The sequence below is a fragment of the Sminthopsis crassicaudata genome, chromosome 3 (assembly GCF_048593235.1).
Source record: "Sminthopsis crassicaudata isolate SCR6 chromosome 3, ASM4859323v1, whole genome shotgun sequence".
Lineage (NCBI taxonomy): Eukaryota > Metazoa > Chordata > Mammalia > Dasyuromorphia > Dasyuridae > Sminthopsis > Sminthopsis crassicaudata.
This window is the reverse complement of record NC_133619.1, coordinates 635,531,934-635,549,309: the sequence shown is the minus strand read 5'-3', so window position 1 is coordinate 635,549,309 and position 17,376 is coordinate 635,531,934. Positions and strand designations below refer to the sequence as shown.

Genomic DNA, 17,376 nt, shown 5'->3' with positions numbered 1-17,376 from the left:
ATGACGGCCCTCGGCACTCCAATGAGAGAATTTTCCCTAGGCCTGGGCATTGTCTTCTCTACATCATTACCCCCAAGAGCTTCCCTGCCCAGCTTGGGCGCTCCTTGAGGGCAGAGCCCAGTCTCTGACTTGGAGGTCCTTGGGAAAAGAGGTCATAAACCAGTGGTCTTCAAACTTTTTAAATAGGAGGCCAGTTCACTGTCCCTCAGATTGTTGGAGGGCCGGACTATAGTAAAAACAAAAATTCACACTCTGTCTCGACCCCTCAGCCCATTTTCCATAACCCGGTGGGCCAAATAAAGGTCCTCAGCAGCCGCAACTGGCCCACAGGCTGTACTTTGAGAATCCCTGTCATAAATAGAGAGCTCCCTAGACAGGAGTGTCCTTCTCTCCTTCACATTCCCTTCTCCCACCCTCCACCTTCTTCCAAGATCTACAGAGAGTAATCAGTACTTGGAAAACAACTCCCTGCCTCTCAGACAAGCCCCTGCTTGCTGCCCTCACCACCCATCCTTGACAAATGCACTCCAGTTCCACTCCTACAAGTGATATACATTCATTGCCCCAAGCTTTGGCTCATGTTCCACAAGAAGATGTCATTGGGGAACTGTTCCTCATGTAGAAACAGAGTCTGGGAGAGGACTTCAAGACAGCTCTTGCATTTGGAGCTCTGGGGGGCAGGAACTTGGGAGTCTGTATTCCCCTCCTGCTCCATGAATGAAAAATGAAGGTACAGAACTTGGACCAAGGTCCAGGAGACAGAGGGCCATAGATCTACAGCCAGAATGGACCTCAGAGACCAGCATCTAGTCCAATTCCTTAATTCTAAGTTCAGTGGGGGAAACTGAGGCCCAGGGAGAAATATGTGGCCTAAGAGCACACAGTGACAATTCCACTTTATCACAAAGTAAGGCAGAGAATATGGCATGGGCCAGAGAGAAGTTTATCAATCAGTTAGACAATAAGCATCAAATATTTACGCTGGGCTTAGTGCTAGGGATACAGGTACAAAAAGAAATTCATCCTTGCCCTTAAGGAGGTTCTATTCTACTTGGAAGACAAGAAAGACACTTGGAAGTATAAACAAAATTAATACAAGGCTTTTTGGAAGAACTGTACAAAGTGGTCCTTAAGAGGAGTTTTCAAAGAAGAGACTTGGATTGGTCCAGGTTGAATTCACAATCCAAGTTATGATTGGTCAGATTCACAATCTGAAAGTTACAATTGGTCAGATTCTCAATTTGAATTACAATTGGTTGGATTCTCAATCTGAGTTATAATTGGTCAGATTCTCAAACCAAGTTACAATTGGTCGGATTCACAATCCGAGATAGTTACAATTGGTTGGATTCATAATCCGAGTTAGTTACAATTGGTCGGATTCACAATCTGAGTTATAATTGGTTGGAAACACAATCCTCTTTATTTTCCCATTCCATATGTCAAAAGGCTTGTGCCCTGTTGCTACCCAGCCTTAATCAAGGGTGACCAAGGGTGTAGCCTTGGTCAAATTGAGACCTGTTGAAGACGTTAGCTTAAAAAAATCCACTGCATCCTGGGCCATCTCCAGTCATCCTGATCTATATCTGGACACTGGACCCAGATGATTCTGGAGGGTAAATTGAGGCAGGTGCAAAGCCCTCTCTCACTTAAATCTAATTCACTTGCATGTCATGGCATCATTTCCCATGTCATGGTCTTTTTCGAGAAAGAAGAACAAAAAAAAAAAAAAAAAAAAAAACCCAACAACAACAGAAAGAACAACAAAGAAGCAAAGAAGAAGGAGGGAATTCAAGACAAGGGAGAGAATCAGTGCAAACTACTAAAAGTGAGGTGTCATATGGGAACCTGAGTAGAAGGGCTAACATAGTCTGACCTTATACTGTGAGAGCAAAGGGGATGTATGAGAAGGTAGGTTAGGACCATGTCATGTGGCCTTTAAAAAGAGCTATTGCTCCATGATCCTAGTGACAACAGGAAACCACTGGAGTTTACTGACTAGGAGAGTGAGTGGTCAGACCAGATCTTTATGAAAATCACTTTGGCAGCTGTGAGGAGACTATATTGAAGAAGTGACATAGATTACAGATTTAGAGCTGGAAAGAAGCCATCTAGTCCAGTCCTTTTATTTTACAGATGGGGAAACTGCTCAATTACACACGTAACTACAGTTACAAAGAGATGGGCACTTTGACTCAAACCCAACACTCTGTCCCATGCATCATCTAGTTCATTTTACAGGTAGGAAACTAAGGCCCAGCAAAATTACTTACCAGGTCACACATTTTGTAAATAGAAAAGTTGGGATTTAAACCTAAGCCTTTGATTCCAGAGCCAGTATTCTTTCCAGGCTCCCAAATTACCTTCCTTGAGACTTGACACAAGAAAGAAGAGTCGGTTTGGACACATTGGTTTAAGAGTCTGAACCACAGTCATGTCCACATGAGTGGAGGAAGGGAAATTCCTGAGAGAAATGTTAGAGAGCCAGAAACAATAATTAACTGTTCCCTTTCTGGAGGCTCAATGACTCCAGGCTAGCCTGGCTGACTTTTTACCAAAGGAAAATTCCATGGAAGGCATGTCACCTGAGCAACGAGGGTCTGGAGGAAGGAAAGATTGTAGACGAATAAAGAAACATGAAAGAGTTTGTAACAAGTCCCTTTAAAGATCATAGAAACAGGAAGAGCACAGGGCTTCAATCCAGGCAAGATCTGTGTTCAAATGCTACTTCTGACACTCACTTGCTTTCTTTGCTGAAACTCAGGCTCCTTACCTATAAAAGTGATAAGCTTGCCCACATGGCACAGGGAATGATACCCAGCTGTGGAACTTGACTTGCAGAGATAACAGCCTAAGTTGGTGGAGGGAGTTTCCTCACCTGGGAGCTTCCTGCATTGAGGAAATCTAGCCCAGTGGAGGAAAGGGGAGTCAGGGCAGAAAGCTAGACCACCAGTACCGTCTTCACAGGGTTAAGAGGACAATATGAGTAAGTAGAAACTGTGAAATGCTCTATGAGTGAATGATTATTATTCTAAGACAAAGGCGCTCAAAGGAAGGGGAGGGTACCTAGGAGCAGCATCTTGATGAGAGAAGAGGGGATGGGATTGGGGGGGGGGGGCTCTTCTCATTTGCCAAAGTGAAGTCTGCCAATGATGCAGAAGAGAGGAAAGGAGCAGCCCATTAGTGCCCCGGAATCTGCAATGCAACCCTGGAGAAGGGATATCCTTACTGGAAGGGAAGCTTGGCTCCTGAAACTGACAAAGGAGAAAGTGACCATCTGGAACAATTCCATCACTGGACACCTACTGATAATAATTATTTAGGCATGACAGCAGCTATTCTTTGTACATATAACGTCTCATCTGGTCCTCACAATAATCATGAGAGGTAGGTGCTATTATTAACTGTATTTTACAGATAGGAAAATTAAGTCTGAGAAAGATAAAATTACTTGCTCAGGGTCACACAGCCAGTATCAGAGACAGGATCTGAACTCATATCTTCAGGCTATCCCACTTAGCCGCCTAGCCACAGGTCAACAAATATCCCAAGTTCAATTGCTCCTCAGATATATGCTAAGATTAACAAAAAGATGGAGAACTGGGCTAGAGATTATCCAGTCTCTCTATTCAGTCTCCCGAAAACCCAGGCAATCTCCTCCTTATTCTCCATCCTCCCATCGTCCAGTCCTCTGGGTTTTGAAGGAAATTAGGTAGAGTCAGGAGGATTTAAGTTCAAATCTGACCTCAGACACTATTAGCTCTGTGACCCTGGACAAATTACTTTACCTTGTTTGTAGGTTAAAAAAAAAAAAAAACATAAAAAGAACTGGAAAAGGAAATGGCAAAGTATCTTTGCAAAGAAACCCCCATCTCCATAGGGTCCCAAAGATTTGGACATACCTAACTGATTTTTTAAAAAGACAACAACAAAAGGGATTTTGAAAAGTAGAACATTCCAAGAAGGAAGAAACAGCAAAGGCAAAGGTCCAGAGGTAGGACAAGAATTATCCTGGCGGGGGTCCAGCCCCCTGGGGTCCTGCCCCAGTCTGGTGCATTGCTCCATTCACAGTTGAAGTTGCCAAAGGGCCAGCTCTCCCCGTCCTCCTCCTGAGCTCTCTCTTCTTCAGTGCCAGGGTCTGAGTTGGAGTCTCTCCACACGGATCCCCCAACCCCGATGCCGCCTTTATGAAGTGTCGGCCAGGGGCCTAAATCTGGAGAAATGGCTCCGTTTCCGCTTGGTGGGTCCAAAGATTTTCAACCGTCTCACATCCGAAGGGGTCTTAGTTGGGGTATCTGACCCTGTCCTCAGCAGCTTCAGGTGGGAGAGAAAAGGGGACCGGCAGACAGGAAGCTGGCTTCTCTCTTTGTTTCTCTGGGGCATCCCCTTCAGAGTTCCAGATTGTGGCAGGCTGGAGAGTCAGGGGAACTCCTCTATGCCCACGGGTGACCCGCCGAGGCCTTCTCCTCCGCTGTCTTCTCCCCCCACTCCTCTTCTGGGAAAGGGCAGTTGCCGATATCGTCAGGGGGCCCAGGCCCAAACGGTAAGATGGGCTCTGGAAACAGGAGCAGAGGTGAGCTCTGGGTCACTCTGGGAGCCTTGCCCTGACTAGGGATGAACTGAGGGCCACTTTTCCGGGGACACAGCAGGGTCAGCCCAATCCCCAGCTGTTGGGTGTTCTGGGTAGGATGGGGGAGACTGGCTCATAACCCAGGCCACGGTTAGGGTGGGAATGGCGAAGGAACTTGGCTGGCCAGTGGTACCCTTCCCCTGGAGGTCTGGGAAACAGTTGAGGCACCACCGCCCTCCCCCCCAATCCCAGTAGGACTGACCTCTGTCTTTGGTGGAGGGCTCCTTTTTGGACCACCAGAAGTGGAGGACCAGCTGGATAATAACCAGCATGATGGTAACCGTGGTTAAGCCTATTAGGATGGCCGCCATGGGGATGCTGGAGGAATCAAAGAGACCTGCAGGGACAGGGCAATGAGACTCCCCGGTTTGGGGGAGGGGGAAGGGGCACCACAGAGACAGACACCCAGGGATGGGCGCTAACCCTCCCCCCACCCCAAGGAGGCAAAGGGCTGAACTTGAGACTTCACTGACTCAGGGAACTCCCGAGAGAGGAAGGCCCCTCCACTAGAGCAGGTGGACAGCTCTTAACTGGGGATTAATCGCCTCCATCACTGCCAGGCTGAGTCTCAGTCTCAGAGTCAGTGTGTGCCATTGGCTGCACTTGAACCCAGACCTTCCTGGCTCTGAACCCAGCTCTCCACCAGTGATACAACGCCTCCCTATTGCCGGGAAAATCCAGCCCCACCAGTCTGACATTTAGAGCCCTTCCCAGTCCCTTCGGGGATTCCCCCTGCTCCCTCCATTCGGGACGCCCCCTGCTCCATCCATTCCAGTCAAACTGGCTCACTAGCTCTCTGTTCTACACCCGCTCCTCCCGCCTGGGACCTTTGGCACCGATCCCCTCCTCCCCCCAGAATGTTCCGCTCCTCGCCCTGCCCCACAATGGAATACTTCTGTGCAGGGCTGGGAGCTGCCTCCTCCAGAAAGCTCTCCAGGCTTCCCCCAGGCAAAGGGCTTTCCAGATACTTTGTATTTACTCTTCGTAAACAACTGTATCTTTCCTCTCCCAGAGAAAACATAAGCTCCCTGCAGCCAGTCCCCTTTCATTTTCTTTAAATCTCAGGAGCTCAGCACTGAAGTCTGGCACAGAGTAGGTGCCTTTTAAAAAACTAATGGGAGGGGCCTCTAGGTGGCGCAGTTCAAATATGATCTCAGACAACTTAACACTTCCTGGCTGTGTGACTCTGGGCAAGTCACTTAACCCCAATTGAGGAAGAAAGGGAAAAAGCTGTTTTGCCTCAGCAATAAATTAATAAATAAGCAAACAAACAAATAAATAATAAATTAAATTAAATAAATAAAAAAGCTAATTGGATTGAATTTTTCAATCCCAGGGGGCCCACAGGTGGGACAGAAGTTGCAGTTCTGATGTGTGCAAATGGGAAGAGAGAGGGCTGGGGGAGGGGAAGCAAGGAGGGGGAGGGGAAGAAAACTACCTGATCCTGGAAGCGGGGCCATCCCGCACAGCACGTTATGGGTTCTGTTCCCTGGCCGGACCATGAGAAATCCCTCCCTGGCACAGCTGCGACCCAGACACAGAGACAAACAGAAGCCTGATTAGGCCGGAGGCTGGGGGGGGGACGACACACTGAGGGTCTCCAGGTTTCCGCAGGGAAGCATGGTTCTCTGCAAAGCTCCAGGGGCTCCGTGTGGCCGGACCTCCTGCCCCAGCACCCACTGTCCCAACATGCTGTCACTCACAGGGGAGAGCCTCGAGGCGCCCTCCTCCTGGAGACTCCCATCTCCTCCCATAGGACTCCAGCTTCCTCAGCTTCTGAGCCCCTCCCCTCATGTCAGGCAAGGGCTGCCCCATACAGAGGCTGTACAGAGCCCTAGTCTCAGGGGGAACAGGCAGAAGAGCTTTGGTTCCCACTTCCCCAGCCCCCACCCCATGACTTCAGGCAAGAAAACTCTAGTGGGGGAATGCTGGGAGCTTCTTGAGGAGAGGGACCCTATTTTTGCCTTTCCTGTCTCCTCCGTGCATAGCATGCAGTAGGCACTTAATAAATGCTTATTGACTGGCAGAGGGAGTTTACAGTAGGCTGTTAAGGCACTCAATCCAGCCAGGTTTTTTGGAGTATGTGCCCTGAGCCATTGCACCTTACTGGCCTTCCAGAATCATCCCCTCCCCTCCCTCCCACTCTCTGCTCTCAGGTCCAACTTACTCAGTCCAGGGTAGACATTTGTCATCCATGCCGTTTGAGTAGGTTCCATCTTCACAGTCCCCGCAAGAGAAACCGAAAAGAAAGGTTCCTGGGGACAGAACAATGAACAGCTGGCTGGGAAGGATGGCAGAGTGGGGGTTGATAGGGGAGCCACAGACTCTGGAGGAGGGGACACGTCCCCCTTTGTCCAGGAATGGAGGACCCACCATGGCTGGGGGAGGGGGGTGGGCAGGGCACAGCAGCCAGGTGTCTGAGTGCAGATGTGTGGAAATCTAGGTGTATATAGACTGTTCACATGCATGTATATTCGGCATGTATATTCGGCTTATGCACATGTATACATGTATACACATACATGTGTTTGCCTGTATGTATATGTATGTTTATATTGCGGTATTGCTTTGTACTTGGATATTGCAATGTTTATATGTGTGATTATATATACAGATTTTGATTCTGTGCATATAGATTTATATCTGTACCATGTCCATATGTGTGCAGTGTGGTTTATGCATGGATGTTCACACACATATAGGCAGCTATCCATACATAGACATGCATGCACATGCACATGTGTACTATATCTGTGCATGCACACACATAAATGCAATATACATATATGTATGCAAGCTATATGCACAAAAATGCATATATGTATTGCATTTTAGTCATTCAACAATAAATGCATGTGCACATGTGTGCATGCATATACATGCACATGTACATATGTGTATTGCATGCTGTATACACATCGATGCATGTGTGTGCTATAGATATACATACTTATACATATACATGCATACACATATATACATACATAAATATACACACATGTCTTGTTATATGTCCCCAGCCTTGGCCATCTTCCCGTTGACCACACCAGTGGATTCACGTCCATCATCTCTCTCTCTCCTGGACCACTGTCCAAGCCTCCTGGTGTTCTCGCTGCCTCGCTGACCTCTCTTTTCTCCCATCCACCCTCCGATCGGCTGCCCAATAGCTCTCTCCAAGGTGCAGATCTGACCCAGCCACTCCCCAGTCACCAAATGTCCCTCATTCCCCCTCACTTCAAGGACAAAGCACAAAATCTGGTGGCTGTTTCAACAATCTGGCTCCATCCTTCCAGGCTTATGAGACGTGACTTCTCACACAATCTCCTTCGGGTCAGAATGGCCTCTTGCCATTTCTCATCTCCCCTCTTAGTGGCCAGACACTAGTCCTAGAGTGGCCCCCTGCTCGTGGTTCCCTCTCAGACTGCCAAGCCTCCCTCACGGCTCAGCTTTTCTGATCCATTAGATGCTGCTGCCTTATCCTCTTCCTTTCTCACCCCCCCCCCAAATTATTATATTACCATTATAATTGAAATTCAAATCATATAATAGATTATATAAGTATATATTTATATAATATATAAAATTATTATATTATAAAAATATATTGCCATTATATTAAATTTACTTTGTACACATTTAGGATTTCTTCCCATTTCTACATACACTCCAATTAGAATATAAAGTGTTTAACGTCTGGAACTGCTTTGGTTTTTGCTCTTTTATCCTAGATCCTCTAGCACAGTGCTAATATACAGTAAGTGCTTAATATATGCTTATTAATAGATTATTTCTGCCTGGCTTCTACTCCTAAGTTGAGCACCCCTGGAGAACTAAACACTATGGGGTTTAGCCAAGCCTTCACCATTGCAGGTAAAGCCTTTTATTCACATTCAATTATTCTTCACCACACATCCTATGGCCCAATTTTATAAATACTAAAAAATTATTCTGCATTCTATATCAAGCTATTCTAATAGTCCATGTCATATATTCTAATATTTTATGTTAATCTCTTTTAATATTCTATACATTCTAATGTTCCATATCAATCAGTTTTATTTTCTCTTTAGAATCCCATTGGGCTCCATTAGTTAGCCACTTAAATATCCCAGAGGCTCATTTCCTTTCTGTCTTTGTATCCCCCATGCCTGGCTTATGACAGTTAATGAATACTTACTGAATTTAGTTATCAAGTTCAATATTTCCAAAGTAGAATTTATTTTATTTCACTCTCTGAATCCTTCCTCCTCCGAATTCCTCCTTTTGTTATGGAGCACATAGTGAGCTTGCTTATTCAGTGTCTGTTTATTGAGTGTCTGACTAGTAACCCCACTTCCTTTCAGTCCCCTGTGTTTCAGACTATCAAAATAGCTTGATATAGAGTATTAAAATATGTGGAATATATGATATAGGCTATTAGAATAGCTTGATATAGAACATAAGATATTAGAATAGCTTTATATGGATTATTAGAATATTATAATCACATTATAATATAATAGATTATATTATATGAACAATTAGAGTAGATTGATATAGAATATTGATATATGATATATAAATATAATATATTTTAAAAGATTGATAGAGGTTGTTAGAATATGTAAATATATGATATAGACTATTTAAATGGATTATATACAATATTAGAATATATAAATATATGGTAAAGACTAAATGGATTATATATGATATTAGAATATATAAATTTGATATGATTATTTAACTAGATTATATACAATATTAGAATATATAAATATATGATATAGACAATTTAATTGGATTATATACAATATTAGAATATATAAATATATGATATAGACTATTTAAATGGATTATATACAATATTAGAATATATAAATATATGATATAGACTATTTAAATGGATTATATACAATATAAAAATATATAAATATATGATATAGACTATTTAAATGGATTATATACAATATTAGAATATATAAATATATGGTAAAGATTAAATGGATTATATATGATATTAGAATATATAAATTTAATATGGATTATTTAACTAGATTATATACAATATTAGAATATATAAATATATAGTAAAGATTAAATGGATTATATACAATATTAGAATATATAAAAATATGATATAGACTATTTAAATGGATTATATACAATATTAGAATATATAAATATATGGTAAAGATTAAATGGATTATATATGATATTAGAATATATAAATTTGATATGGATTATTTAACTAGATTATATACAATATTAGAATATATAAATATATAGTAAAGATTAAATGGATTATATACAATATTAGAATATATAAAAATATGATATAGACTATTTAAATGGATTATATACAATATTAGAATATATAAATATATGGTAAAGATTAAATGGATTATATATGATATTAGAATATATAAATTTGATATGGATTATTTAACTAGATTATATACAATATTAGAATATATAAAAATATGATATAGACTATTTAAATGGATTATATACAATATTAGAATATATAAAAATATGATATAGACTATTTAATTGGATTATATACAATATTAGGATTATAAATATATTATATAGACTATTTAAATGGATTATATACAATATTAGAATATATAAAAATATGATATAGACTATTTAATTGGATTATATACAATATTAAGATTATAAATATATTATATAGACTATTTAAATGGATTATATACAATATTAGAATATATAAAAATATGATATAGACTATTTAATTGGATTATATACAATATTAGGATTATAAATATATTATATAGACTATTTAAATGGATTATATACAATATTAGAATATATCTTGTAGAATATTAGAATATATTTATATATAACATTAAAAGAAATAGAATATATGGTCTCAAATATTAGCATATATGCAATATTAGAATATATAAAATATAAACATAGATTGATATAGGATATTAATACATGCAGATATAGTATATGGAATATTGTTAAGGGACAGGTCAGTTCTTCAAGAGCCTCGGAGAACTGACCTGTCCCTTAACAATATGTCCTTTAACAGAATATTTTTAAAGATGTGAATAGAATATTATAGTCAATTAGGAAATATTGATATGGCATATTAGAATACCTTGCTATATAATATATATAATGTGCTCTAGAATATTAGAAAGTATTGATATTCAGTACTAGAATATATTGTAAAAAATATGATATATTGATAAGTTAATATAGAATGTTAGAATACAAAGAATACATGGTATGGAATATTCAGATCATGGTGGAGCCATCTGCCTGGAGATGCTCCATGAGTTGACTGGAGCTGATGGGATGGTCCCAGGTACACACCTCCCCCAGATCTCTTCAGGTGCCTTTGCTTGGTCCTCCCGGGCTGGCATTCCTAACTCTGCTGCTGCCCCAGCCCAGTTCACCCTTTGCTGCTGCTGCTACCCCTAGAACTCTCAAACCACAGCTCTAACCGTGGGCGTGACTGCTCTGCTCAGTCTTTTGGTGATTCTCCACTGCCCTGCACATGATGCATCACTTCTTGACCTTAGCATTTCAGACCTCCACAATCTGGTTTCAACCAAATAGTCAAACCTAATCACACTCCTCCCCTTGACCTAGTTCAGCATGCAGTCCCTCTGGACCACTCCCATTCTGGGCTCTTCACTGGCCTTCTCCTCCTACTTTATTCTCAGCATCCTCTTGAACTGAAAGTCTCCTCTCTCTCCTCTCCCACCATGGTCACTCATTTAAACCTGAACTCAGCTGTCACCTCCTCCAGGAGGTCTTCCTAAATCCCTCTCCCCATCCTCAGAAAAAAAGTGATGGATCTTCTTTATGTCATTCTTCCACACATACTGCACACATATCCTGTGCTTTCCCCCATGTCCACCCCCACTAGATTGGCAGCCTCTTGGAGGCAGAGCCCCAGAGTATTTTTGCATCTTTGCCACAGGGCCTATTCTAGTACCTTCAAGCCAACAGCCATCTATGAAGCCCTAACTAAAACTCCTAATTGTTAGTATCTTCTTGCTCCTCAAACAGTAATTATGCCTCCCCCCAGTAGAATATGAACACCTTAAAGCCAGGGACTGTTTGTACAGGGCCTTGCACATAGTAGGAGCTTAAAAATGTCTCTAAAATGGAAGCTAAGGTCTCGTCCATCTCTAAATCAAAGCATCTATGATATGAAAGTCTCTACATATAAACTTCTAAGTATAAGCAAGGTAATTTGAAGAAGAAAATCGTGATGGGAAGTGAGGTCAGAGAAGAAAGCAGACTGTGACTGTCCATTAGGGACAGTAGACATGGGCAGGGACATTTCTCTCCAAGCACTGGTGCCCCTAATAATTACATTGCACCTGAGACCTTTGAAAATAGACAGAGAAAGAAGCCAGATTTATTGAAATATGCTTAAATCTTATGAATAGAAAAAAAGGAAGGCAATTGGCAATTGGTGGGAGAGGAGGGTGATGATAGGGAATCTGGGGAATCGGGGAGAGGAGGATGATGATAGGGAATCTGGGGAATGGAGGAACACTTCCCAGAAGAGCTCCATCTGAACTGACCATGAAAGGTAGAGTTGAGAAGGGTAGATCAGGATCCAAGGATGAGACACAAAAAGCTGGAGACCTGAGAGGCCACCTAGCTCAGCCCTCTCATTTTACAGAGGGGAAACTGAGGCACAAGAATGTGGAGGTACTTACCCAAGGTAACAAATCAGAGGCAGGATTAGAACCCTGGCCCTGTGACTCCAGAGTCAGTGCCTTTTCTATTGTATCCCAATGCCTCCTTAATGGAAGAATAGCATGTGCAGATACATGGAACTAGGAGAGGGAGTGGTGAGTTCTGGGTTTGTCTGGGATGGAGGGAATGGGACAGAAACACTGCTGGAAAGGTTGGGTGGAGTCAGGTTGTAAAGGACCTTTTATGACAGATTTACCCCACATTAGGTGCTTAATTAGGTGCTTACTCAGATGAAAACTCATTGAAGGTATCACTTTTGTCTTTTGTGTCCCTAGTGCTTGGCATAGGCCAGTATACAGCAGGTGTCTCCTAAATGCTCGGCTTTGCCCTGCTTCAGCATCCCCTGAGCTCCACAACGGCTAGGCCAGCATGCAGAAGCCACAAAGCAGGAAACAGGGAGCAGAGTGCAGATCTGGCTGCATCAGATTAAACGGGGTCCTCACCATGTATGAGGACCTGTTGCCCAGGCAAACATATGTGCCTCTTGCACTTGCTGCAGTCTGAGTCTTCACAGAATTCTCCAGGTCTGGCACAGGTGCAGTCTCTTAGCTGATTAGATGGGCAAGGCCTGGTACCTGGGAATAAAAGCACAGGGTGTTAGGGACCGTCTCCAGGAGCAGGGGCAGGACCGGCCCCCTCTCAGACCCAGGGGACCGGGCACCTTGGAGACAGCTGTGATCTAGATCAGACACAGACTCATAAAAGATAAGTCACCGGGTCATGGGATTGTAGGTTTAGAAGTAGAAGGGACCTTGAATGCTCCCTTATTTTAGAGATGGGGAACCTGAGGCTCAGAAGGAGAAAGTCTCTTGGTCAGTCACACAGCTGGGATCCGGGGGGAGATTTGAAAGCAGGTCTTTTGTCTACAGGTCTAACACTCTGTCCATTCTAGCATGCTGTCTATCATGATGGGGGGAGGGGCGCCCTCAGAGGCCATCCACTCTAACCTGAATCTGACCAGGAATCCTCTCTATAATCCCATCCCACTGACTGCTAAATGGTCATTTAGCCTTATTAAGGGAATCCACCAATCAATGAATCCATCAAGGTAGCTAGCCTTTTGTACGGGGTTTTAAGATCAGCAAAGTGCTTTACTTTTGGCAAGCTCGTTTATTAAGTCATTTGCTTTGTGCCAGCTGGGGTGCTAAGCTGGGTACCTATGGAGCCCCCGTCCTCAAGAAGCTTACATTCTAGGGAGGTGGGAGCCAGCTTGTAATAGGAGGAAAAAAGGTCCTAAGCCAGCAGAGTGGGTAGAAGATGACCTTTCAAGGGAGGATTCCACATCCACCACTTCTCCTGAAACCCATTCTATCTCTGGACAGCTCCCTACATCGTCAGATCTAAATCTACAGGTCTACTCTCTCTTCTATCCCTCTTTCCCCCCATTGCTCCCTAAGGATAAAGTTGAATAAGCTTAACGTGTGTTAGAGAGATTGCCACTCTCCTCTCCAGCAAGCTTAAGTTTCTCATTTCCAGTCCAGGCGATCCTTGCAGGCCAGTTGGTACGATGGGGAGAAGTGGGGACTGGGAGGTGGGAGCTATCCATCATATTCCCAAACAGACCTATGGAATCTTGGGCATGTTATTCTCCCCTGAGCGCCCCAGGAAATGTTCCCAAACCCTAAGTTAGAGATAAGTTGTTTACCTAGGGTGACTTTGCTCATGCTGATAAAATTTTCCTTCAAGACTTTTCCCCTCTGCCAGCACAAACATATATCCCTCACATAGTGGGGCAAAAGTCACCCCCGCCCCCCAGCTCACTTTTCCACCCACCCAGTCACTAGTCATCTTTCCTCCCCCAGCAAAGGAATGGCTTCCCCACACACAACCCACACCCTGGATGAATGCCGCCACCCTCTTCTAGCAGAGTGGGAAGCCCCCTGGGGCACTGCCACGCCCAGCTCCGTGATACCCAATGGAGTCGGGGTCAGTGAGCAGGTAGGTGGACCTCCGGCTCAAGCCTTGATCAAGGGCAGTGCAAACCTGCCTCCAATCCTCAGAAAAAGTTTCCTATAGGAGGAGACAATTCAATTCCATGAGCATATATTAAGCACCCGCTGTATACATGTCAGGCAGCAAGCCAAGTGTCAGGGAAATGAAGCCAAGAACGAAAACGGTCCATGACACCAGTCCCTACTCCAATAGGAGGGGCAGTACACGGGACCTCGGGTATCGCGCTTTATCTTGAATGTGGCCAAGGAGAATGGTCAATAGGAAGTGAGGAAGTGAGGGGTCAGGGGTCGAGGAGAATGGGGATGGGAAGCCCACTGCTGCTAGCTATCTCCTCAGCCCACCTCACCGGACACCCAGACCTCGACCCTTTATCCCCCCCTCCCCTCCCTCCTCCCCCTCCGGGTCCGAGGAGGGGACACACCAGGTCAGCCCCAAAGTCTCTGGCCCCAGATCTCTTCCCCTTTTATCCCCCTCTCCCCATCACTTTCCCCCCTTACTCGAATTACACCGGCTACAGCAGCGTAAGACGTCCGCCTCCCGGTGCAGGAACCGTCCTGGCTCGCAGCGGGCGGGAGGGGAGGGAGCCAGTCCCGGGTCGTGATCCTGCCCTCGAACCAGCGGATAGAGGTAGAGGAAAGCCCACCAGGCGGCTCCGGCCCCCATCGCGATCCCCGAACCCAGCTAGCACGACAGCCCTCAGGCAGCACGGCCTCCAGGGGTATTTAAGACGTCGGGGTCCCTCCCTCTTATGGCCCCGCCCCGTCCGGCCCTCCGAGGGGAGGGACTGGGAGGAACTGGAGTTCGAGAGCCCAGGATCTCGTAAACCCAGGATTCCGAGTCGTGGTCCGGCCGGAGGCTGAGCTCGGAATAAGTGGGGTCCCTCTGCCCCAGTTCTGGGAGCCCAAATCCCGGCGAGCTCTTCCACGTGGACCGTGGCTCGCGCTTTCCAGCACTCCCATGCTGACGTCCCAGACGGGGGGCCAGCAGCCCGAACCCCCAGACACCGGGTTAGGTCCACAAGCGTTTCTTAAGACTCCTCCCGGTTCTGGTTGGAGTCTCTGCGAGTAGCTGAAATGCAGCACATTTACACGCAACTATTGCGATGTTCGAGGCACCGGGTGCTGGGGACCCCCTGTGGGAGACCCTCCCCCTCTGCGGATCGGACGGCCAACGCCGGCTTCCTGCGGCTGACAGGAGACCCTCCATCTCCAGACTGAGCTTTTTCTCCCGCTACTGTCCCTCTTTATCTCTGCCCTTCAAATCCCAGCTAAAGTACCACCACCTCCAGGAAGCCTTCCCCAATCCGCCTCAGTGCCAGAGGCTTCCTGCTGCTGCTCAGCTCCAATTTATCCTCGATCTGGTTACACAGAGTTCTTAGCGAGGTGTTTCCCCCTTAGGCTGTGAGCTCCCTTAAGCACAGGATTCATCCTTTTGCCCTGAACACGGTAGGTGCTTCATAAATGCTTATAGACTGACAGGGGAGAGGAAGTCAAAACTGAGACAACTGCTATTGTCTCTCTCTCTTTTTTAAATAAAGCATTTTCTTTTCTTTTCTTTTCTTTTTTTTTTATAGCTTTTTATTGACAAGTATATGCATGGGTAATTTTTCAGTACTGACCTTTGCAAAACCTTGTTCCGACTTTTCCCCTCCTTCCCCACACCCCCTCTCCCAGATACACCTTTTATTTTCAAAACATATGCACGGATAATTTGACCACATTGACCCTTGCATAGCCTTGTGTTTTTCCCCTTTCCCCCACCCCCTCTCCTAGATGGTAAGTAATCCAATATATGTTATACATGTTAAAATATAGGTTAAATCCAATATGTGTAAACATTTATACAGTTCTTTTATAGCACAAGAAAAAAATCAGATCAAAAGGGAAAGCAAATGAGTAAGAAAACAAAATGTAAATGAACAACAAAAAGAGTGAGAATGTTATATAGTGATCCCCACTCAGTTCCCATAGTCCTCTCTCTGGATGTGGATGGCTCTCTCCATCACAAGACTATTGGAACTGGCCTGGATCTTCTCATTGTTCATCAGAATTGATCATCCTATGATATTGACAATTGCTGTTCTCAAGGACCTTGTAGTATATATCTACAAGTTGTTCTTAGCCACTTGTCGTGTGCCAGGTCTTGTGTCAGGCATGTAGCAGTGGTCTTGTTTTGCTCCGTGGTTACCTGCTATTAGTTGGGACCTTCTCTTGCTTTCTACCATCGCTCACCAAGTGACCTCAGCCCCTCTCATGGGGTTAAAGGTCTCTCTGAAGATGATTGCCAGTCCATCTAGCCAGTGTCTAAGCCTAAGCTCCAAACCCCCACAACTAGCTGCCTGTTGGACGTCTCGGATAGCGGATGGGCATCTCAAACTCAATATGTCCCAAACAAAACTGTCACTCCCTTCTCCTCTCTGAAATCACTTATTATTGGTGGAGGGCTCCACCATCCTTCCACACACCCAGATTCACACCTTTGTGTCATCCTTAACAACTCAGCCCCCTTCACCCCACATCCTACCCAATTAAATATCAAATCCTTGTCACTTCTATCTCTTGAATCCTCCTCCTTTACACAGTCACCCCACTGGTGCAGATCTCATCATGTCCCACTTGACCTGTGGAAATAGGGGGGGGGTGTCGGGGTTTCCCTGCTTCAAGTCTCTCCCCTTGCCTCCAACTCATCCTCCACTGGACTACCAAAAGGATCCTCCAAAAGCACAAGTCTGACCAGGTCACTCCCCCTCTTTTTACCTCTAGGAGCCAACGTAAGCTCTTCTGGTTGACATTTAACATAGTTTACAATCTAAGTGTATCATGAAATGTATGCAAGGGAGGAAGTAGAAGGTTGGAGAGGTCAGATGGGCCCCCAACCCCTCCTGATTGTATCTGTTACCTGTACAAATTATTTCCCCTTGCTCTAGTAAAAAGAGGTAGAAAATGTGAAGTTTTGTTTTCACATTTCCAGTTATCCGGCACATAGCAACAACAACAACAACAAAAAAAAAAACATTTACACAGCACTTTAAGGCTTGCAAAGAACTTTACATGTGATCT

At 44.5% G+C, this 17,376-nt stretch overlaps 1 protein-coding gene across 2 annotated transcripts; it reads right to left on the bottom strand.

The window, feature by feature from the left end:
* Window positions 1-928: 928 nt before the first annotated feature.
* Window positions 929-15,016, bottom strand: TNFRSF18 (TNF receptor superfamily member 18). Of its 2 annotated transcripts, none has more exons than XM_074306629.1 (6): window positions 14,815-15,016; window positions 12,808-12,939; window positions 6,798-6,846; window positions 6,069-6,154; window positions 4,833-4,967; window positions 929-4,555 (listed from the first exon to the last, which is right to left on the bottom strand). In XM_074306629.1, exons 1-6 carry the CDS (start codon window positions 14,978-14,980, stop codon window positions 4,434-4,436), a joined length of 690 nt encoding a protein of 229 aa, XP_074162730.1. In that variant the 5' UTR covers window positions 14,981-15,016; the 3' UTR covers window positions 929-4,433. The 2 variants fall into 2 exon arrangements, with proteins under 2 accessions (XP_074162730.1, XP_074162729.1); XM_074306628.1 differs by having other exon boundaries at window positions 6,798-6,885; window positions 14,815-15,015.
* Between the last annotated feature and the right edge of the window lie 2,360 nt (window positions 15,017-17,376).

Coding starts and splice junctions, on each gene's coding strand:
- TNFRSF18 (XM_074306628.1), bottom strand. CDS start 14,980: ATGGGGGCCGGAGCCGCCTGGTGGGCTTTCCTCTACCTCTATCCGCTG. Junction 12,940..14,814: donor CTGTAGCCGGTGTAATTCGA/GTAAGGGGGGAA, acceptor TTTTATTCCCAG/GTACCAGGCCTTGCCCATCT. Junction 4,968..6,068: donor GGCCCCGCTTCCAGGATCAG/GTAGTTTTCTTC, acceptor CTGTCCCTGCAG/GTCTCTTTGATTCCTCCAGC.